At 46.8% G+C, this 22,616-nt stretch overlaps 1 protein-coding gene across 2 annotated transcripts in view; it reads left to right on the forward strand.

The window, feature by feature from the left end:
* The window catches only part of polr3a (polymerase (RNA) III (DNA directed) polypeptide A), a 32,904-nt gene that overhangs the window by 1,698 nt on the left and 8,590 nt on the right, over window positions 1-22,616 (forward strand). Inside the window, exons 4-25 of one of the 2 annotated variants that reach the window (XM_084485658.1) lie at window positions 419-590; window positions 1,040-1,194; window positions 2,204-2,443; window positions 3,183-3,345; window positions 4,471-4,607; window positions 5,070-5,173; window positions 6,110-6,251; window positions 6,982-7,122; window positions 7,349-7,418; window positions 7,729-7,856; window positions 7,956-8,094; window positions 9,527-9,691; window positions 11,371-11,543; window positions 12,819-12,930; window positions 13,545-13,663; window positions 14,281-14,418; window positions 15,024-15,194; window positions 16,021-16,134; window positions 17,387-17,422; window positions 18,408-18,494; window positions 18,654-18,736; window positions 19,005-19,175. In XM_084485658.1, the coding sequence (XP_084341784.1) occupies window positions 419-590; window positions 1,040-1,194; window positions 2,204-2,443; window positions 3,183-3,345; window positions 4,471-4,607; window positions 5,070-5,173; window positions 6,110-6,251; window positions 6,982-7,122; window positions 7,349-7,418; window positions 7,729-7,856; window positions 7,956-8,094; window positions 9,527-9,691; window positions 11,371-11,543; window positions 12,819-12,930; window positions 13,545-13,663; window positions 14,281-14,418; window positions 15,024-15,194; window positions 16,021-16,134; window positions 17,387-17,422; window positions 18,408-18,494; window positions 18,654-18,736; window positions 19,005-19,175 (2,960 nt within the window). The remainder of the gene's footprint in view (window positions 1-418; window positions 591-1,039; window positions 1,195-2,203; window positions 2,444-3,182; window positions 3,346-4,470; window positions 4,608-5,069; window positions 5,174-6,109; window positions 6,252-6,981; window positions 7,123-7,348; window positions 7,419-7,728; window positions 7,857-7,955; window positions 8,095-9,526; window positions 9,692-11,370; window positions 11,544-12,818; window positions 12,931-13,544; window positions 13,664-14,280; window positions 14,419-15,023; window positions 15,195-16,020; window positions 16,135-17,386; window positions 17,423-18,407; window positions 18,495-18,653; window positions 18,737-19,004; window positions 19,176-22,616) is intronic. The other variant, XM_084485657.1, reaches the window with a different exon arrangement.

Here is a 22,616-nt window from a genome sequence, read left to right on the forward strand (position 1 = left end):
GGGATAATGTAATAAAGTTAGCGGACTACTTGCGGAGTGATACGATAGACGTGAAAAAATCCACTTTCCTTGACAGCGGTCATTATATGCTTAGCAACGGTCATTATTGAAAAATAATTCACCACTGGAAGTCGGGAAGGCCCATGCAAGTGAACAGAGCGTTCCACAGCATTGAGAAGAGCCGTGTAATATTGTATTGTATTGTACAGGTAGATGTGTGGTAGCTCAAAGAGGGTTTCACAAGAAACAAGGAAATTGCCTTAAATCTGACCACAAGGTCTTTGTCGCCATCTTGTGGCTGTATGCTGCCATTGCTATGGTTTGGCCTGAAAACAACAAAAACCGAATGGGCGAACATTTGGGTGAGTGCGACCAGGTGTCTAGTGTTTCCAATGAGCCGTGTTCCCTCCTCCTGCAGATGATCTGCAAGACCTGCTCCCACATCATGCTGACCCGCGAGGAGAAGCTCCAGTTCATGGACCACCTGAAGAGGCCCCACCTGCCCTACCTGCAGAAGCGGGGCCTGAAGAAGAAGATCTCGGAGAAATGTCGCAAAAGGAACCTCTGTATGAACTGCTCATCATTCAACGGTGAGTTGAAAAAAAAAAACAGGTATCCTTCCTGGATGTGTTTTCCGGTACTTGCCGGTTGATGCTGATTGACGTTTCGTCGGGCGGGGGAGTCATGGTTAGGGCTGAACGATTTGGGGAAATAATATAATTGTGATTATTTTGACCAATATTGTGATTGCGATTTAACATGCGCTTTTTAAAAATGTATTGTTCTGTATTATTCACTAAAAAAGCAATAAATCATTCTTTAGTATGACCAACACAATATTGTAAGCAGTCAACATATAAACTGCTCTTTCCTTTAGGCCAGGCCGATGTGTGGAGATGAATTGATGTTATAACATCTTTATTTAACTATTGAATTGCAAAAGAATACATTTCAATCTTCCTGATCTCTAGTTTTTAAATTAGATTCATCATTCAGCCCTAGTCATGGTCGTGATTGCGGGGTCCTCTTCCTCCTCCAGGGACTGTGAAGAAGTGCGGACTGCTGAAGATCATCCACGAGAAGTACAAAACCACCAAGAAGGTGGCTGACCCCTTCGTGTCGGAGTTCCTCCAGTCGTTTGACATCGCCATCGAGCACAACAAGGAGGTGGAGTCCCTGCTCAACAGGGCGCAGGTAACCCCCCCCCCACCACCACCACCACCACCACCACCGCCCCTCAAACGCCACGACACCCTGTCTTGTAGTGGTCGACCGATATATCGGCCGGCCAATATTATCGGCCGATATTTGCGTTTTTCACGTGTGTCGGCATCGGCCGATTTTTTTTTGACGATTATTTTATTTTATATTAATTAATTATTAATATATATTATTTTATTTTTTTCCCGGCATGATTTACAGGGTTAAATAAGGTTTAAATGACAGTTAAATAAATGTTAATTTTTTTAATTGATAAATTGTAACATTTGTGTCATTGTGTCATTTTCATGATGTAAATTGAGGGAGTAGTAAGTATCGGCTCCAAATATCAGCTCAAGAAAATCGGTATTGACGTATTGGTCATCGGCTAAGGCTGATGAAAAAAAAATCTGTATCAGCCCATAAGTCTCCTTTAACAACTGTAATTGGATGTAATTTTACGTAATGTAAATGCTAGAGCTATTCGTGAGTTGAATGCACCCAGAGAACATTTGATCGACTGCACCAGGGAGCAGTGAAAGGAGGGTATGAAGGCAAATCAATGACAAATGAGAAATGTGTTTTGATCATTTAGGATTTGATTGATTCATTTGGCCATAATTGCTTGAAGGCGTGTGTTCGCCCATCACAAGACATCACATCCCATTAAAAGATGATGGCATATGATCTTTTCCATTTTTGTTCATCACGGGTCATTTGTTGAATAGGTCAGAGGAAAAAAGTGGAAACAATGATTTTCATTTGATGGCGCACTCCCATATGGAAATAGCTTGGATATAAAACAACCCAAACAGAATTTCTCGAATACTTTTGTTGAATGGGTACAACGTTTAAAAAAAGAAAGAAGGTTAAAGATGCACCTTTTCATTTGACTGCACACTGTCAGAACACGACTCGGCTTGTGTCTCGGGGGATGTTGACTAAAGGGCGGCACGGTGCTCTTTATCTTTCTAAATATCGCCCCGCTGCCCCCCCTCCCCAGGAGAACATGAGCCCGCTGGTGGTCCTCAACCTGCTGAAGAGGATCCCCGCCGAGGACGTGCCCCTGCTGCTGATGAACCCCGAGGCGGGCCGTCCCGCCGACCTCCTGCTGACGCGCCTGCTGGTGCCCCCGCTCTGCATCCGCCCCTCGGTCGTCAGCGACCTCAAGTCGGGCACCAACGAGGACGACCTCACCATGAAGCTCACCGAGATCATCTTCCTCAACGACGTCATCAAGAAGGTCAGTGGGGCCGTGACCACGTCACTGACAGTTAAGTTGCACCGCGTTAAAACCAGAAGAAGAGTTGATTAAAGCTAGGCTTATTAAAGAGCCAGTGAGCCCGCTGTTTCAGATGGAATTCGAACAGGAATCACTGTGATTTAAACGATTTTTGAGGAAAGAGGGGGGTAGTGTTATCCCCGTAACGACCCACGCCTTGATGATACTTTATTAGTACCGTTGTTGTGTCATTTATATGCGTTATAATAAGCAATATTGTACATGAATTCCGCCACACACTGTAGCGTTATACTAAAAGTTTCCGGGACGCCTAGCGCTCACTCGGACGTGGACATTAAATACATAGCTGCGCAGACAGAGCTTCACCATCCACAAAGCCACGATAACAGGACTCCAGACCTCCTTCCCTCAGCAATATAACATAGAGATCCAACAGCTCTGGGTCGACACGAGCCATCACCGTGTTCGGCAGCGGTAGCACATTGAGCGTGTTTTTGTTTGAAGTAGGAAGACATTTAGAATACAGTTAAAACACTTTTCGTATAATTTTGACTCACCATCTTTTTATGTTTCGGGTTGAAATGGTCTTAAAATTGATGTGGACGCCTTACACCGACGTTTTACGACGCTGAGTGTAGCATCGATTTTCTTCAAACCATCCCCAATTTCATCAGTTCTTCTCCTTTGACAAGACACCAAAGTAGCTCAAGCTCTATCTCTCTCTCTCGCCCTCCATCAGCACCGCATGACGGGTGCCAAGACCCAGATGATCATGGAGGACTGGGACTTCCTCCAGCTGCAGGTGGCCCTCTACATCAACAGTGAGCTGTCGGGCATCCCCATGAACATGGCGCCCAAGAAATGGACCCGGGGCTTTGTCCAGCGGCTCAAGGGCAAACAAGGTACAGACCCCGTGTGTTCGCCTGCCGACGAGTTCCATGGAGAACGCCAAACCTCCCCCCTGTTTGAGCTAGGCAACTAATTCAGCCAGAATGCCTTCTGGTCGACTTCAGGTCAGACGGGTGGGTATAGAGGCGGAATAATTTGATTGACGTTGCATGGTAACCAACCGACACTGCCTCAGCTGCGTGCTTGCGCAATAGTCGCGGGCGCTCATTCCACACTGAGGCTGGTACTAGCAATAGCATGCAGAGAGCAGTCAGTCATCATGGCAAGTGCGGCGGAGCAACCAACGGTAACTTTTGAGGGATGGAGGCAGTGGCTGTTTTAGGCATGGGTGAAGCGGGCAGCCGCCCGGGGCGGCATTATTTTATGTCACATTGGGGGTGGCACGAGAACACGAGCAAAAAAAAAATCATCCGTGCCGCGAAGCGGTTTTCTATTATCTATCATATCACTGTGTGGGGAATTGGCATATTGGCGCCCCCTCCGGCTGCAGGCGCCCCTACTTGCTGAGGAGGTGCCGTCACAGAAGCTGTGTGAGAAGGGGAGGGGGGCGCGGGGGACAGTTCACCTCTGCGTCTCCCAAATGGAACGGACAAGGGGGGGAACGGGGGATCCACTGTTAGCATGGATTGAAATCCTTATTGAAGCCTGCAGGGTTATGTGATAAACATACGGAGGAACGCGATCGCTGAGCTGCCCTGCCCCCGTTAAACTCAGCTAGAATCAGCTGAGACGTTAAACTCAGCTAGAATCGCCGCCCACAACCATCATCCAAAATGTGATGTCAACAGACCAAAACCGCCACTGGATGGAGGAATTCACATTATTTCGAACTGATTGAAATTAAGCAACGTAAAAGTAACGAGTAACGGTAACAAGTTACTTTCCATAGAGGGTAACTAAGTAAAGTAAGGGATTACTTTTTTAAGAAGTAACGAGTAACAAGCAAACACTACTTTTTAAAAGTAACTTCCCCAACACTGACTACGATGCAGCCCATTACCTCCCTTTTCATCTAAAATAAGCTGTTTTAGGGTTATGCTTTTTCCTCTTAACTGCGTGTCCGAATGATTTTTCTTTCCCAACGACCTGACCGCCTGCGCCGTTGTTCATCCACTCAGGGCGTTTCCGAGGCAACCTGTCGGGGAAGAGAGTGGACTTCTCGGGGCGAACGGTCATCTCCCCGGACCCCAACCTGAGGATCGACGAGGTGGCCGTCCCCGTGCATGTGGCCAAGATCCTGACCTATCCAGAAAAGGTACCTCCGCTGCCGCCTGGGCGCGTCCGCACGAGACCTAATGAAAAAATCGTAATCACGAGTATTTTGGTCAATATTGAAATCACGATTATTTTTGAGTTGAAAACATGATGCATTTTTCTGCATTTCTCTCCAAAAAAACACTTTGTAACTGAGAACTTTGAAAGTTCCCCTTGAAAAAATACACAAAATGTTCAAATAGAAAATAATGTACAAATATGTATCCAGCTGTGCTGCAATTTCTATAAACCATTTAATGAATAATATCATCTTCTGCTCGATTATATTAGTTTGGAGATCGTTTGACCCCGAAAATCAAAATCATGATCAAAATTGGATTAATTGCACAGCCCTAACGTGACCTACACGTGTTGGGCAGCCGACTGTCTCTCTGGGTCCACCTTCCAGCCCCGGCAGGGTGACTGAATGCAGACTAAACTAACCTCCCGATCGCCCCGGCAGGTGAACAGGGCCAACCTGGAGCTCATGAGGAAGCTGGTCCGCAGTGGGCCGGAGGTCCACCCCGGAGCCAACTTCATCCAGCACCGCCACACACAGATGAAGAGGTGTGGACGGCTCCCTCCAGTCCCTGCCCTCCTTCTCCTCCCCCACTTCCTCCTCCCCCCCTTCCTCCTACTCCTCTTCCCCCTCCCCCTCACAGCCTCATTTAAAAAATGTAACTCGGGATGCAACCATTAGTCTATTTAAGCGACTCGTGGTTCGACAGAAAATGCATCAAATCTAATACAATTTTGACGATTAATTGTTTGCATAATTTATTGCACAATCCAAAAGTATGCTCTTATTAGAATTAATATAGTTTAAGTTGCTTTCCACCGCTGAATGAGGTTACACCGGCGCATACCATATAGGCACAGTCCTAATTGCAGAGACCCAGGACCGAATCCGGCCTGGGTCATTTACTGCATGTCCTCCCCTCTGTCTTCCACACTGTCCTCTCTATCTCTCTCTATAATAAAGCTGAAAAAGCTCCAAAAATAAATCTTTAAAATAAAATAAAAATGTCCCAGATCGGGCTCTTGGCGTGTATCGCCATGCCCTCAAATCACAAGTGGTGCACAGTTGGTGATGTGTTCTCCATCACACAGCAAGGGTTATTCTGCCAGAGAGGGTATGGCTGAGTCACCAAAGCAGACTCGATCTTCAACCCACTTGTGTGTGTGTAGCGGCTTAGGGCTCGTTTCATTCTCTTTTCGGCCAAAGAGAACGAAACGGAGATCTTCGGCATTGATCTCGAGATAGATCTTTGTGTTTACCAAACATTTGCTTAATGCTTCGGAAATTCTAATATTTGGTTCATGGATCATTACAGAATGAATGCTTGGTATACTTACTTTGTTTGTTTTGGCTGCTCGTCAGATAAAACAAACAAATTGCAGACATGTCTTTGGACTTGGTTAGTTAGTGACACATCAATTAACCAAGAAACGTGTGTTCCAATACTGATCAATGTCCCCCCCCCCCCCCCCCCCCCCCACTAGGTTCCTCAAGTACGGAAACAGGGATAAGATGGCCCAGGAGCTGAGGTTTGGGGACGTGGTGGAGAGACACATGATAGACGGGGACATTGTGCTGTTCAACCGACAGCCCTCCCTGCACAAGCTCAGCATCATGGCTCACATTGTGAGTAGGGCCCAACTGCATTCTCTTCACCATCATCGGCTATTTTTTATAGGAGCCAATGGTTTCACATATGATCACGGCTATTACCCTTTTCTATTCATGAGACTTGAAGGAAGGATTGTCAGCCGTGTTTCCATCTAAAAAAGTACCTCTCCAACATGGGCGGGTCGTCATTGGGTTTTAATCCCGGGAGATCAAGACTATTTCCTGATTCCCGGGAAAGGTTATGACAGGAAATAAAATAAATATTGTTGTCATACGTTAACGTTGATGGAGGCGAAACTCGAGCCCTGGGAAAGGAACGACACTAAAACGAAACAGTGAAATGCTGATCCTCGGGAGCCGGTCCGTGAACTCCAGCCACGCCGGACACACACAACTACGCCGGACACACACAACCACGCACAGCCTAACTCTAGCCCCGGGAAAGGAGCGACACACACGGCGAAAAGCTGATCAGTGTCCCCCTCGGGAGCGGGTCCGTGGATTCCTGCCACGCCGGACACAACTTACTTTGAGTGATTATTCCCATTTACAGCCGCTGGCCAATCAGTTGCCAGCAGCCTGTTTACGTCACACAAAAGTACTTACTCCGCTCGCTTGGAACCTCGACGGAGGTAGTACAAAAAAAAGTACCCGGTACCAGGTACTTTTTGCCTTTTTTCCAATTTGTGGATGAATAAAATGGGTCAATATGTGTGTGTGTGTGTGTCTCTCATCATCCTCCCAGGCCAAGGTGAAGCCTCACCGGACGTTCCGCTTCAACGAGTGCGTGTGCACGCCATACAACGCTGACTTTGACGGCGACGAGATGAACCTCCACCTCCCTCAGACCGAAGAGGCCAAGGCTGAAGCCCTGGTCCTGATGGGCGTACGTATGACACACACACACACACACACACACACACACACACACACACACACACACACACACACACACACACACACACACACACACACACACACACACACACACACACACACACACACACACAGAGAGAGAGACGCACACGCACTTATATTGTATGTTGTGTAACTTTTACGTCATGCATTCAACATTGTGTGGGTTGAGGGTTCAATGTTTTCTTTCCCTTCAGACCAAAGCCAACCTGGTGACACCGAGGAATGGCGAGCCCTTGATCGCCGCCATTCAGGACTTCATAACAGGTCGGTATTGTGTCGCACTAGCGGTTGATAAAAACCTCCTTTGTTACATGACGCCTACAAAGTTCACTACCTGTGTAAGTGTTGAAGATGCATTGATCGAACCCTTTCAACCGGCCTATAACTGTTTACTTCAAAAGCGGTGTATGGCATTACATACTGTTAAACACCCACTGTGATCTCCAGGAGATTGTCGCATTAAAAAGTCCCCCATGCAGTGCATGCAATGCATCACTGTTTCGGAACATGTGATGCACACTGTGAGCAACGTGGCTGAAGCGCGTCTTTCAAACGTTTTGTATTGGCCTTCCAGGAGCCTACCTGATGACGCTGAAGGACACCTTCCTGGACCGCGCCAAGGCCTGTCAGATCGTGGCGTCCATCCTGGTGGGGCAGGACGAGCGCGTCAAGATAAGGATGCCTCGGCCCGCTATCATGAAGGTAACGCAACGGCACTGTCCGCGATGTGACGAGGTGTATAGGCCAGGTGATGATGGAGAGAAACCTTGTGTTACGGTGTGTGTGTGTGTCTGTGTGTAGCCCGTGGCTCTGTGGACCGGCAAGCAGCTATTCAGCCTCATCATGAAGCCCAGCAAGGAGAGCCCTGTGCTGGCCAACCTGCGCACCAAGGGCAAGCAGTACTGTGGCAAGGGAGAGGACCTCTGCTTCAACGACTCCTGTGAGCACCGCACACACACACCTGCACAACGTTACCCCCTCACACACACACACACACACACACACACACCCATGCACTAGAGGGTGACACGGGAGTGGCTTTTGACTCCCCTGTTGAATTCTCAGTGGTGGGGCTTAAAATACTCGCCTGTCCCGCCTGAAATCCAGAAGAATGACTCCCGCTCCTGTCCCGTTACCAGAAATTTTTTTATATATATATATATACCTGCTTGTTGCAGGTATGCTGTAGTGTGCTAGTACCGCTCTCCGTCATATACTTGAGAATCGTATTGCAGTATTTACATGCAACGTATTCTGTTAATGTGTCGTCCACCAACACTCACAAAATTCCCCACACCAAGATTCCCCAACACGGCTGAGCTCCTGGCGATCAACTGAGGGGTCCCTCGACGAAACTTTTGACTGCAACAGCTTTCTCTGGCTTGCCTCCATTTTCCCAACTGCCGTGTTGATTGGGTTGTGCAGGAAGGGCAGCTGCTTTGTCTTGCTCTGATAGGCTACTCTGGGTCGTGTCTACTCTGTGATTAGCAGTAGCCAATCATCAATTGTATTGTGAGTTGTATGCGGTTCAAACTTTCTGTTCTAAAAATGTTTGGGTGTACTCATTTTTTAATTTAATCTCCCACTCCCATTGATTTCTATGCTCTATCCCGTCCTGATCACGTTACCAATAGTAAATTGACTCCCATTCCGCGGGAGTCCCGAAAATGTGTCACCCTCTACCATGCACTCCCTCACACAACCTCACACCCACGCACTCCCTCACACTACCTTAACAAACACACACACGCACACACACACACACATACACACACATACACACACACACACACACACACACACACACACACACACACACACACACACAGCACTCTTAAGTTGTGATCAATGCAGAGTCCTAGTGCTTCCTTTTCTGTTGTCTCTTATGCTTTTAGATGCAACGATAATCTTCTGGTTTTACTTGACTTTAAGTGACCTTCTATTTGCAGTAAGAATGTCCACCTGACATATCAGTTTTTTATCATTCGGTTTGAACCCGAAGTGCTCCCACGCGGCAGCTGTCGCGTTCGGCTTTGAAACCAATTCCATCTTTGTTTTTCATTCCTCCAAATCTCAACTAGCATTTTCTCTGGCTTGCTAAATGAAAAAAAAAAAGCTTATTTATCGCAGACGGCAAAATTATCATTCATTATTCAATCATTTTAATTTATTGTGTGATCAATTGATTTATTGCTTATTGCGACCGGCCTAGCTCTGTCCCTCTGACTCTCTCTGTCTGTCTATCTCTCTCTCTCTTGCAAACTCACGCACACGTACACACCCACACACATGCGTGCACACTTCCAAAATGATGGAGCACATTTATTTTTATATATATTTTATAAACACCTTTTGTGTTCCCTCCCCGGTAGTCGTGGTGATCCAGAACAGCGAACTGTTGTGCGGCAGCCTGGACAAAGGCACCCTGGGCTCTGGTTCCAAGAACAACATCTTCTACATCCTGCTGCGGGACTGGGGCCAGCTGGAGGCCGCCAACGCCATGTCCCGCCTGGCGCGTATCACCCCCACCTACCTCTGTAGGTGTCCCACCGCCCGCCGTCTAAACTCTAACCGGGGGTATTGTGTTGATGTTGCCAAATTGAATTTCTTGGCAGTGCACTAGGCAAGACATTTATCCTTCATCATTTTATCTTTTACCTGCCGGAGTAATTTCGGAACAGCTGAATAGCAAATAATGGAAGAGGGAATTATACCTGTAATTCTGGGTCACAAAGAATGAAGATTATTTCTAAAGTGCTTTCCCCAGTGTTAATATGTTGGCAGGCCAACCTGCACATTGCTCCTTAGAACTGAACCCACTATAATCTAACTACCTTGTTAATCCAGTTGAACCCAAAGTGTTATAAAACATGGGAAATCTATTAACCCGACAAAGGACCCGCAACAATACACGAGCAAACTATTGCCCTGGATGCAGTCCAGAATGGATCTTTTGTGTTAAACCAACCACACCACTGCAAGCAGGCAGAGACTGACAGAAGGGGGTGGGTGGGGGGGGGGGGGAGGCGATGTCTGTGATTGTGGCTGTCACGTCCGTTTTATGACCGATTCCAGAACATCTTTGGTGTTAAACAGATCCCAACATTGGTTGACTATACGACTGAGCAGAGAGGGTTGACATGGATGATGCTGATGTATTTCTCCGAATTGGAAAGGAAGGTGGCGGAGTAATGTTACCACTCAGGCCTAGTCTGCGCTGAGCTTGCCGAATGGCTATCCGCCACGGAGGCGATGGGTGAGGGGGCCCTCAGCCCTCCCGTAAGGCCCCCTCGAACAAGAGACCTGCTCAATAATGAGGCTAGTGCCCCCTCACAACGTACCGAACGTGCCTGTTCGGAACTGGCCGATTGGCTCGGGCCCCCAGTGAATTGCTCTGCAGCCTCCTCAAGAGCCACTCAGCCAAACAACTTCCCACTCCACACCGCACCTCCTCGGCAGCTCAGCAGCACACCCAACGAGCGTGAAGTCGATCGGATTAAGGGTTGACGAGAAAGTCGAAGGGCATACATACAGCCATACAAACATACATACGTATATACATACAGCCATACAAACGTATATACATACAGCCGTACAAACATACATACGTATATACATACAGCCATACAAACGTACATACGTATATACATACAGCCATACAAACATACATATGTATATACATACATACAGCCATACAAACATACGTATATACTACATACATACAGCCATACAAACATACATACGTATATATACATACATTCAGTCATACAAACATACGTATATACATACATACAGCCATACAAACATACATATGTATATACATAGTCATACTAACATACGTATATACATACAGCCATACAAACTAAGATACGTATATACATACATACAGCCATACAAACATGCATACATATATACATACAGCCATACAAACATACGTTTATACATACAAACAGACATACAAACTATGTGGCAAACATTTTTAATCTAGGGAGGTAGGTAGGAAACTTCTCTCAATTAACGGGGGATAAAATGTTTATTTAGTGTCTTTATGGGCAGGAAACTGAAGAAAGGGACAGGACAGGGGTTCAAAGTAGAGAGAGAACAACGCATGGTCTGAATCGTACCCGGGTAGCTACTCGGGGAAATACCCTCACAGTTTGAGCCCCCCGGCCTACCACATAGTCCTTTTTATATCCTTCTCTTGATCCCGCTCCAGCCAACCGGGGCTTCTCCATCGGGATCGGCGACGTGACCCCGGGCCAGGGCCTGCTGAAGGCCAAGCAGGACCTGCTGGATGGCGGCTACAGGAAGTGTGACGAGTACATCGAGGCCCTCAAGACCGGGAAGCTCCAGCAGCAGCCGGGCTGCACGGCTGAGGAGACCCTGGAGGTAACACGCACGCACGCACGCACACTCACACACGCACACACTCACACACGCACACACTCACACACAATGTGATGTAATGTGGTCGCTGACGTAAGAGTAAGGCCTCCAAGTAGAGAAGAGTGCACTCTACTGGATTCAGCTTATCCAGAGATAACGTGCAGAATTTATTTCCCCCATTAACCATCTATCTGTTGAAGAGTAGGTTGAAAATCGATCTTACTGGTTTCTCCAACTTGCCCACCCCAGGTTTATTGAGTGTACTTAAATGTTTTCTGTAGTGTTCCATAAATGTATACACAACGTATCCCGGCAATCAAGATATATGCAGCGCTCACGACCCGCCCCCCTGCTCCTTAATGACACATCCAATACTAGCTTGAGCTAGACTGGGTATCCCCACCCCCATCTGCCGGCGATTGGAATTCGCCCTGCACATGGGGACGGAAAGGAACATGTTTAATCTTCCTGTTTCCTATCCCAATCCGTTTGGCACCAATCACCAAGCTGGCGTTTTTTCACCTGGCTATTGGCTGGTTAAACACGATGAAGACCAGAGAAGCGTCGCAAGCAGCTTTGTGTTTACAATTTACATTCAACATGGCGGCCACCGAAGCGGAGCAACCGCTACCCGTTGATGCAGCTGTCGCTGCTGTTTTAAATTATTTCAGGGGCAAGTTTTCTTTGAAAGCTGAGCAGAAACTTGCCCTGGAGCAATTCCTCCAAAGAAAGGATGTTTTTGCTTTACTGCCGACTGGTTTTGGTAAAAGTTTAATCTACCAGCTACGTCATCCGGATCGTTCTGATTGGTTGAAGGACTGTCCAATTGCTTGCAGTCATTTGAACTACGCCCGCCTCTTGTGCAGGAGAAAATTACGGCACCCTTACCAGACCAACGTGCAATCTACGATTGGACTTGGTCTGGCAATAGCCAGGCTAAGCTTGAGCGGCTTTGAGTAACATCTCGTTTGCTAAATGACATAATGGTAAAAGACGAGCATGCTCGTCATCGAACAGTGGACTATGCGTGTCAACGCGTGTAACAGTTGACACACAGAGGCCCTGACAGCACGGCTGCCAACCAGATAGCCAAGCACACCCTGCAGGCGAACGTCCATCTCTGATGTGTGATCTTCCCCCACCAGCTGTCAGCTCCGTCCTTTATCCCCCCAGCCAAGTGGATGCCCTATGTGCTTTGAGGAGCCTTGCGGAGAACTGATTAAACTCTCGCTCCCTCCCCTTCTTTGTGTGTGTGTGTGTGTGTGTTTGTGTGTGCAGGCTCTCATCTTGAAAGAGTTGTCCGTCATCCGAGATCATGCTGGCAGTGCTTGCCTCCGGGAGCTGGACAAGAGCAACAGCCCTCTGATCATGGCACTTTGTGGCTCCAAAGGTGCCAAAGAATAATACACACACTGTCTCCCACGTACACACAAATATATCTACACTCTCTCCCGCACATATACACGCACACGCAGGCACACACACGCACACACATACTTACTCAAACTGAGCAAAACACTCGCTCTCCATCACTCACTCACTCACACGCTCACATAATCCTCAGCATGGGGCCTTGCATTTTCCGAGAAAAAAAAGCGCTCTGCTGGAGATGCTTGAGGCACATCGCCATGACGACAGCCTCCGAAAGCGTCAAGTCGAAACCAATGGAAGTCGGCCGTATCATCGCCCAAACCACATTTCTTGTTACATTAATACTTTGATAAGGTCACAGAAATTGGCAATCCTTTGTGAGGCCTAAAATGTTTCATTATTACAAATGACTCACAACATCGACATTGAACAAGCCAAAACACTAGTTAAATGGGCCTTTACGAAAAGATAAATACGGTATGTGCAGTCAGAAAGGTAATAATTCCCTTCAAAGTCGAGTCACCCCGTTCGCGCATGTCGCCGCAAGAGCCTTCTGTGATTGGCTGGGTTTTGGTTTTGTTTTTTTACCTCTGTATTATCCCAAACCTCTCTCCCATGTGCACAACACCTCAGGCTCGTTCATCAATATCTCCCAGATGATTGCCTGTGTGGGCCAGCAGGCCATAAGTGGATCGCGCGTGCCCGACGGCTTTGAGAATCGCTCCCTGCCGCACTTCGAAAAACACTCTAAAGTAAGGATTTCTTCCTTTTTTAAATTTACTATCTGTCGGTCCCTGGCTATTGATCGTTGCTTCAGGTCTCACTTCAAGGACACTTTTCTCTTAGAGTGTGTTGTTGGGGGGGGACATTATGCATCTCAACGGAGGCTTTCTGGGGCTCTTATTTGTCCATGGGATACATCAGGGTTGTTTTTCATCATCATTTTTTTTTAATCATTTTTAAGATACTGTTGCAAGGCTTGTATAAAGACTGTGTAAACCATTTTTCCGTTATCGCCTGTAGCGTTGACCTTTTTTTCCCTCAACTGTTCCCCCTTTCTCTCAAGCACTAACCCATCACATTTGCAGTTACATTTAGGGCATTTAGCAGAAGCTTCTTTTTTTTTTCCAAAGCAGCTTACAATATGTACATTTGTCAGAAGAAATTCAGAACAAAGAGAAACAATCTGTAGGTACAGTAAAAATATTCAAAGAAACAAGTCCCATGCACTTGCAATCGCTAGGGTAACCCATTCCCCATATACGATACCAAAATGGCTAGGACAACGCTAAACACTATTTAGTTAGGTACCGTCCGCCTAGCTATGAGCCCCATTGCTAGCTCTAACCCTTCTGACTTCTCCACCCAGCTGCCGGCCGCCAAGGGCTTTGTGGCCGACAGCTTCTACTCGGGCCTGACGCCCACAGAGTTCTTCTTCCACACCATGGCCGGCCGAGAGGGCCTGGTGGACACGGCCGTCAAGACCGCCGAGACGGGCTACATGCAGGTGAGCCCCTTTCTCTCGTTTATTCATAAGGACGGGTGTTGTTGTTAATTCATTCACGGAATTGAAAGGTGTGTGTGTGTGTGTGTGTGTGTGTGTTTGTCTCTTTCTTTCTTTCTCTCTGTCTCTGTCTCTCTCTGTCTGTCACTTTGTCTCTCTGTCTCTGTCTGTCTCTCTCTCTCTCTCTCTCTCTCTCTCTCTCTCTCTCTCTCTCTGCCTCTGTCTCTCTCTGTCTGTCTCTTTGTCTCTGTCTGTCTCTCTCTGTCTCTCTGTCTCTGTCTGTCTCTCTCTCTCTCTCTCTCTCTCTGTCTCTGTCTGTCTCTCTCTCTCTCTCTCTCTCTCTCTCTCTGTCTCTGTCTCTCTCTGTCTGTCTCTTTGTCTCTGTCTGTCTCTCTCTGTCTCTCTGTCTCTGTGTCTCTGTCTGTCTCTCTCTCTCTCTCTCTCTCTGTCTCTGTCTCTCTCTGTCTGTCTCTTTGTCTCGGTCTGTCTCTCTGTCTCTGTCTGTCTCTCTCTGTCTCTCTGTCTCTGTCTGTCTCTCTCTCTCTCTCTCTCTCTCTCTCTCTCTCTCTCTCTCTCTCTGTCTCTCTGGCGGGATGGGGATGACACAGAGGCGTCTGGTGAAGTCCCTGGAGGACCTGTGCTCCCAGTACGACCTGACAGTGCGCAGCTCCACGGGCGACATCATCCAGTTCATCTACGGCGGCGACGGCCTGGACCCCGCCGACATGGAGGGCAAGGACGAGCCGCTGGAGTTCAAGAGGGTGCTGGAGAACGTCCGGGTGGGTGGGCCGACTCACACACCCTCTGAGCCTGCACACACACTGCCCTACACACACACACACACTACCGTACACACACACACACACACACCGCCACACAGCACCGAGAGGGATGGGACTTGATGGTGCATTTAACAATACTTTGTGTTTTCAGTTGTTACTGTAAACAATTAAGTCAGGTTTTTATTTATTATTGAATATGATGTGTCAAATAATATAATGATTATATTTAATTATTATCTATAACAATGATGATATTTGTAATGATGATATAGAATCTAATTATATTATTGTTATATAATTATTTTGTGTATTATATATAAAATCAATTTTGTATATATTAGGTTAGGGATAGTATATAACTAGGTCGTCGATTGATAACCAGACACAAAAACACCTAGTCCAATTTGAAATATGACCACCACAGGATCTGCCATGCTTCCGTATGACCCAGCAAGGGACATTTCGGCTTTATATAGGTGAGAACGTAGTCGAAAAGTGGGAAGGTGTGTTTGGAGGTAGAATTTTCAGTGGGAAGGCGCAACAAGGCTGGCCAATTAAATTATTAAGAAACGGCGAGGTTCAACTACATCACTCACTCACTCAATAACTCTCACACACATACAGACACACACACACATACACGCACACACTCACTAAATCTCTGTCGCTCACCCTCACACACATGCACTCAACTCTCCAACTCACTTACTCACTCAGTCACACTCGCATGCTCCTCGCCACTCACTCACTCCCTCTCTCCCTCACTTACTGCCCCTCTCGCTCTCATTCCATCTCTCGCTCTCCCCCTCTCTCTCCCCATCAGGCTGTGTTCACGTGTCCAGAGCAGCCGGCCCTCAGCAAGAACGAGCTGGCCCTCACCGCCGAGTCCATCATGAAGCGGGGAGACTTCTCCTTCTGCAGAGACAGCTTCCTGGAGGTAAACAGCCCCAGGGGGCCAGAACACATATTCATTATTCCATTATTATCACACACTCAATCCCCAACTCAAATCACCGCTGTGGCGCCGCTTATCCCTTATATCCCTTCGCCCCGCAGTGTGAATGACAAAAGAACAGGGATACAAAACAGATCCCCCTCCCCACTCTCGCCCATTACCTCCCTGTCTGGCCTGAGGTTGAATCACGGCGGACATGATGATCCTTCATTACTCCATTGTTCAACATGTCACAGCCTGCTGTGTTGTTGGTTTTTGCCCGCGGTTTTGCCAAGCAGGGGGCCAGCGGCCACCGAGAGAAACGAGAAAGACGCCTGCAAGTTGTGCTGAGAGGAGATCCAGCCTACAGTCCAAGTAACAATATAAATGCCCAGAAAACAAACAAAAAGCCCAGTGCTACTGCTCGGACACCGCCAAGTAAAAGATGCTATACTCACCCAAATTTTTCCTCATGCATATGCGTTAAAGGACATCTCAAGATATAAAATGCTGCCTTAGTTCCTCATAATAGCTTTAAAGCTATAATAGGCTTTCACGTAGGAGGAGCACATGGAGAGTATAGACAGCTTATTCCTTCGTTCAGTGGTGCCAGTGTCTGTGATTGAGCGACTGAGTTCGTTAGTGGACCTCGGAGTGCGGCGGGATATGACCCTCATTAATTTGATCCCTGCTGTCGGCTGCAGGGAGCCAGGAGAGTAAAAGTGCAAAACTTTTTTGCTAATTTTCGTTCGGTCAATTATATATCTTATATAACTTGGACGAATCAAGTTGGCCCCGGGTTGTTCAGACCCGAGTGAGACGTTTTGTTTTATCTTGTTTCTTAATGAGTGAATGAATTAATTCAAACCATGCACACCTTAACAGCAGTTTCAGTCAACAGGTCAGTTTACTGCTGATTTCTCAAGTAGCCTGGTAAATGCCACTGGTTTTATACTCCACAGTAGACATGTGGTCATATATGTGTGTGTAACTGTGGTAACTGTTCTGCCTACAGCAGAATGTAATATAATGAAGTGTGGTGGGTGTTACTCACGGACCACCCTCTGTTCCAACTCAAACTTATATTTTCAGTCAAAATGTCAAAATGCTGCTTCTTATATGCAATTATTTTGCAAGGTCTCTTTTGCAAAATAGTTTTTTCATCTCAAGGAGAGCAACCTGGTCCAATAAACACTAAATATGTATGTGTTTATTGAGTTTCTTGGCTCTAACCACAGCACTTTCCTCTGTAAAGGAGTTAAACAACACAGGCTCAGAGAAGTTCCTGGAGGTATAGTGAAGCATGCCTCTGCCTTGGGTGTTAATCTAGAGACGGGTGGGAAACAGAGTACCTCAATTCAAGCTGGCTGACAAACAACCCATTAACGCTGTCGGACCGCTAATTAATTTGGGACACTCTATTATTTACGCTGAAGCCAAAGACATTTCAGCCTTTGCATGAGTGGGTGTCCCGCAATGTTATATAATAGTTATTCATTTGCACTTATGATTATAAGTGCATATGAATAACCATCATGATTATGATTTACTAATCATTGTGTAGGCAGTGTTATGCAATGTATGCAATGTTTTCAGAGAGTGGCATTTTTGACTGATCGATGCTGTCGTTTGGTTCTTTCCCAAGACTCAAAGTTTGAGCTAACACATTTGACTGAACTAATTACGCTCGTCCATGTGTGTGTCAGAGATTACAATGCAAACAATGTTCCCTCCAGAGTGGTGGGTGGGTGGGTGTGTGTGTGTGTGGTGGGAACGTAGTCCGTCCAACGTGGAAAGGTGTGTTTTGAGGTAGAATTTTTCAGTAGGAAGGCGCAACATCGGCTTTCGTCTAAAAAAAAAAAAGCTTTGCTTCAGTTTATTATACCACATGGATGTGGGGTAGCACCGGCCTCACATCCAGGTGCACCAATAAAGCCGAGGATCAACTGGCAAAAGTTATTATTATCAAACGCATTTGACTGAACTAATTACGCTCGTCCATGTGTGTGTCAGAGATTACAATGCAAATGATGTTCCCTCCAGAGTGGTGTGTGTGTGTGTGTGTGTGTGTGTGTGTGTGTGTGTGTGTGTGTGTGTGTGTGTGTGTGTGTGTGTGTGTGTGTGTGTGTGTGTGTGTGTGTGTGTGTGTGTGTGTGTGTGTGTGTGTGTGTGTAACAAGTGCATGAGTGGAAAGTCAGCTCCCCGCGGAATAGCAATTATAGTCCTTTCACTTGGCTCCCCACTTACAGCACACTGACCTCTGTTGTTGCCCACAGGAGATAAGAAAGTTCATCCAGAGCATGTCAGAGAGAATCAAGAAGACCAGAGACAAATATGGCATCAATGATAACGGCACCACCGAGGTACCTACCGTGAACAACATCACCCGATGGACAACAGTGGTGATGTTGCAAATATATGCAGCCCACTCCTCTAATCTCCCTTGCACTCTCCCCTAATCTATTTTTGTTTATCCTTTTCTGTCTTTTCTCTCTCTCGCTCTCTCTCCCTCTCTCTCTCAGCCAAAAGTCCTCTACCAGCTTGACCGCATCACGCCCACCCAGTTGGAGAAGTTCCTGGAGACGTGCAGGGACAAGTATATGAGGTACTGCTTCTTTGCTGCTTCCTTTTGCTGCTTCTTTGACAGCCCTACATAGACCATGGAATAATGAATCCGCTTTAATCCATATATTCACATACATGGGTTTATCCAGTCCAAGGCCCGGCTAAATCCCGTTAGTTTCACCCCAGATCTCCAGAAGTACAGTTTGCGACGTAGGTGCCCGTGGTCCGTCGCACCACTCAGACCTCCTCCCCCTCCTCTCTGGACAACAATGGCGTCCCCCTGAGATGTGTGCTGTCCGTCCCCGCAGGGCGCAGATGGAGCCGGGCTCGGCCGTGGGGGCAGTGTGCGCCCAGAGCATCGGGGAGCCGGGCACCCAGATGACCCTGAAGACCTTCCACTTCGCCGGGGTGGCCTCCATGAACATCACGCTGGGGGTGCCGCGCATCAAGGAGATCATCAACGCGTCCAAGAACATCAGGTGCGTTTTTTTTCTCCGCTCACATCTCCTCCATTTCATGTTTGGTTTCGTCTTTCCCGGGAGAGGCCCTGGCGTCGACTGCAGCGCGCATGAAAGAGAAACGCTGCGGGCGTTCGGTTTGGTGCCTTGGGTACATGTTTGATGTGGCACTTCAAATTCAAACCGTGAAGGCGTTAAAGTAGGGCAAGAGAAGTATGTCAATACACTGCGAGAGCCACTCCATTGCGCAACGTTCTGCGTTTTATCAGACAAAAGGTGCCGAGGTGCAGCTCTCTCTCTTTATAGCACTTGACCCGGACCTTGCACCACTGTCAGGTGTTGCGTATGGCTCACCCCTCCCCCGACGTGTTTTGCTTCCCAGCAACCTCTGTGACAGTTGAGGCATGGACGTCAGGCTAATGGGGATGTAGGGAAATTCCAGAAGCTGTTTGCCGACGCCGTTGGCAACAATAGTCTAGAGAGGCCGCTTCATCAACCGAAGGAAGGATCGATAACCACCTTGCCACAAGCCGCCGGTGGAGAGGGAAAAAAAGGAGATAATGTGTTGCGCTAATGCTGTGTGTGCAACCGATTCTGTTGGCTAAGGGCTGAACATCAGACGTCTTCAACGACATGGAACGGTGCCATTCACAGAGCTTTACAATGAGTGCAAATATTCAAAAATCTGGATATTCGTTCCTTAGTAAGATATTCAAATCTCAATTCAGTATTCGGATATTCATTTAGTTTTGGATGTTTAAACGTTATTAGAATATTCACTTTGACAGCACTTTGACAGCTGCCGTCCAGTGTGAGGATACGCAAACTATTAACCCCCCCCCCCGGCAATCGGAGCGTTAATCCTTTTTAATAATGATGTCTTTAGCAGCTATTTCAATGTTCAAACGACACCAAAAATCTATACCTACTATATATAACATTTTTGTTATATAGTACAGATAAATAGAACAGGGAACGATGGTTTTCCTTTCATGGCGATCCGTCCCTCACAACAGCGCCTGTGTGACTGTTCGATGGGCAATCTGCTAGTCCTGCTGTGAGATTTATTCAAAACTTTGCACAATGATCCAACCACTTATTGGCTCTGTGATAATGAATATTCCAACTCGTCCACACCTCCTGAGCCGCTGCCTCCCAGAGAGATGAGATAAAAAAGACCCCCAAAGAATTCATTAAAACTGAAGCAGAAGAGACAGTTCTTTGTGATTATATGATGTGTCAATGTGTCTTTGTTCTGATGCCAGCCACCATTCGGAACGCCATGGCCAATCTGAAATAAAGAAGACTTCTCCTCAAACCTCCCCCCACTTCTAACCATGAAGGATTTCATCCCTTTGAGATGAACTTGTTACGAAAACAGAAGGAGGCGCCTTATTTTTTTGTCAACAAGAGTTTTGTTTTGCCGTAATTGTACGCCCATGTGAAAGCATCACAAATTGGACCCATTAGGCGGCTGTATGCAATTCAATGCAATTGCGCAATTCTGGTCTGAAAATACCAGATAGTATAATCCTTTCAGCTCCATAGACCTAGACCTCATGATTTTACAGCAACCCCCGTGGAGCGCACCCTGGCAGCGTCCCGCGGCGCAGCCCTCGAAGACCAGAGCAGTGAATTGCAAAGTAGTGTCAATGGGTGCTTGCTTCCCTTTGAAGCTGATGGGCACAATTTGCATAAAAAGCAGCGTTAAGTGCACTCCGGCGGCCCAAGGGACCAAACCATACCGCCTATATGGCTTGATGGTTGGGGCCCCCACGGTGATTGTGATGGTTCTGATCGGTAGGGAGGTTGGAGTAAGTGAGCGAGCTATGTGCCATGCGACTCATGGCATTCAGACTGGAGACCAGAAGAGAGGGTTGTGGAAAATGTTGGATGAATCATGAATACTGGCTATTCAAAGGTTCTAAAATGCACAACATCAAATCGAGAATTTGAGTCACAGTATCTATTCACCGTGTGTTGTCATGGTAGTATCCAATTTGTTTTGTTACCTTGTTCGCTGTTTAATGTTTATTTCAACCTTATTGTGGCTTCTGGAGTTGTTTTTGCTGTATTACAGGCTCACAGTTGGCGGAGATTAAATGGTAAATAGAAAAAAATAATTAAATTAAATGTAACTTTTCTGTGGCCACCGAAAGCGCTTTCCAATAACATTCACCGATTCATACTCGCATTCACACACCCATGGCAGAGTCAGCCATACAAGGCAACAGCCTAGCTCGTCTGGAGCAGTTATAAAGAGTTTTGACAGTTTTTATTTGAAACTTTTTCCCGGCATGGTCCTTGGTTTACACTGACCGAGGTAATATACCAGGCGCGTAGCCACATTAGGGCCAACGTGGGCCAGTGCCACTATGATTGACTGGCCCACCCTATCAGAAGTGCAAAATTCGGCAGTTTGAATTCAAGGAACGAAAAAATAGCCCATATTATAATGTCACACAAAAATGTGTGAGATAAAGTTTGTTTCATTAAAGTATCATGTATCAACAGTAGCGTACCGTGGGGTTTAAGTCTGGGCCTTATGGGCCAAATCCATCCTCTGATCCTTTCAGAGGAAACGTTCAATGAACTCCTCATGTAGTGGGGCGTCCTGTTTTAGTTTAATGAGCAGCTCCATCTCGATGGCAATATATACCAGTGCAGAGAGTCGGGTACGGTTGCGTTCCGCGAGTAGGCCTACGTTTTAATGCGCTTGAGAGCTGAGAAAGATTGCTTGCAATTAACTCTTAACTTAACTCTTCTCTCCAAACGATCGCCTTGAAAAAGGCAAACGACTGACATCAGAAACAGGATCGCTAGGTGGTGTGAAGGCGGTGGCCATAGTAGTTCATATAAACTCTCACTACCCGCCAACATTTCAAACTTCGCTGATGACATCACCGGGGCCAGAGCCAGCATATTGCTGGGACCTGGGGGTGTTCTATCACTACACATCAAAATTTGATTGGCTGATGACACGCGTCAGTCAAATGTATTATCCAATGGGAGGTGGCAGCTTCAGTGGAAGGCTAGCAATACTTCTAGTGCTGGCCCCGCTGCTCCATGTAGCTGTGATGCGTTAGTCAGCTGAGCTCAGCCTTACAAAAGAACGTTTTCCTTCTGGAATTATATTGTAATGTACTGAAAAGATTATGTGAATAATCAATTATCAATGTAGCCGATTATTGTTTGCCATTAATCGTCTGATCTGTGATGAAATCACGTGTTAATTTTGGGAAAATTGCTGTATAAATTGATTAATGTAAAAAATAGTGGCCCACCCTACTTCGCAAAAGTAAACCCTGTTGAAAAATCCTGGCTATGCTACTGTAATATACCGTCTTGATTTCACCCCAATGTCCCATCTCGAACTCTACACGTACGCAATATGAGTAGTTCTAACTGGAGAGACGGGGAAAACCGTGAGCTGCTGACCACCATGATGCAGTCGCATTTAAC

This window comes from Micromesistius poutassou (genome assembly GCF_964030765.1).
Source record: "Micromesistius poutassou genome assembly, chromosome: 21".
Taxonomy (NCBI): domain Eukaryota; kingdom Metazoa; phylum Chordata; class Actinopteri; order Gadiformes; family Gadidae; genus Micromesistius; species Micromesistius poutassou.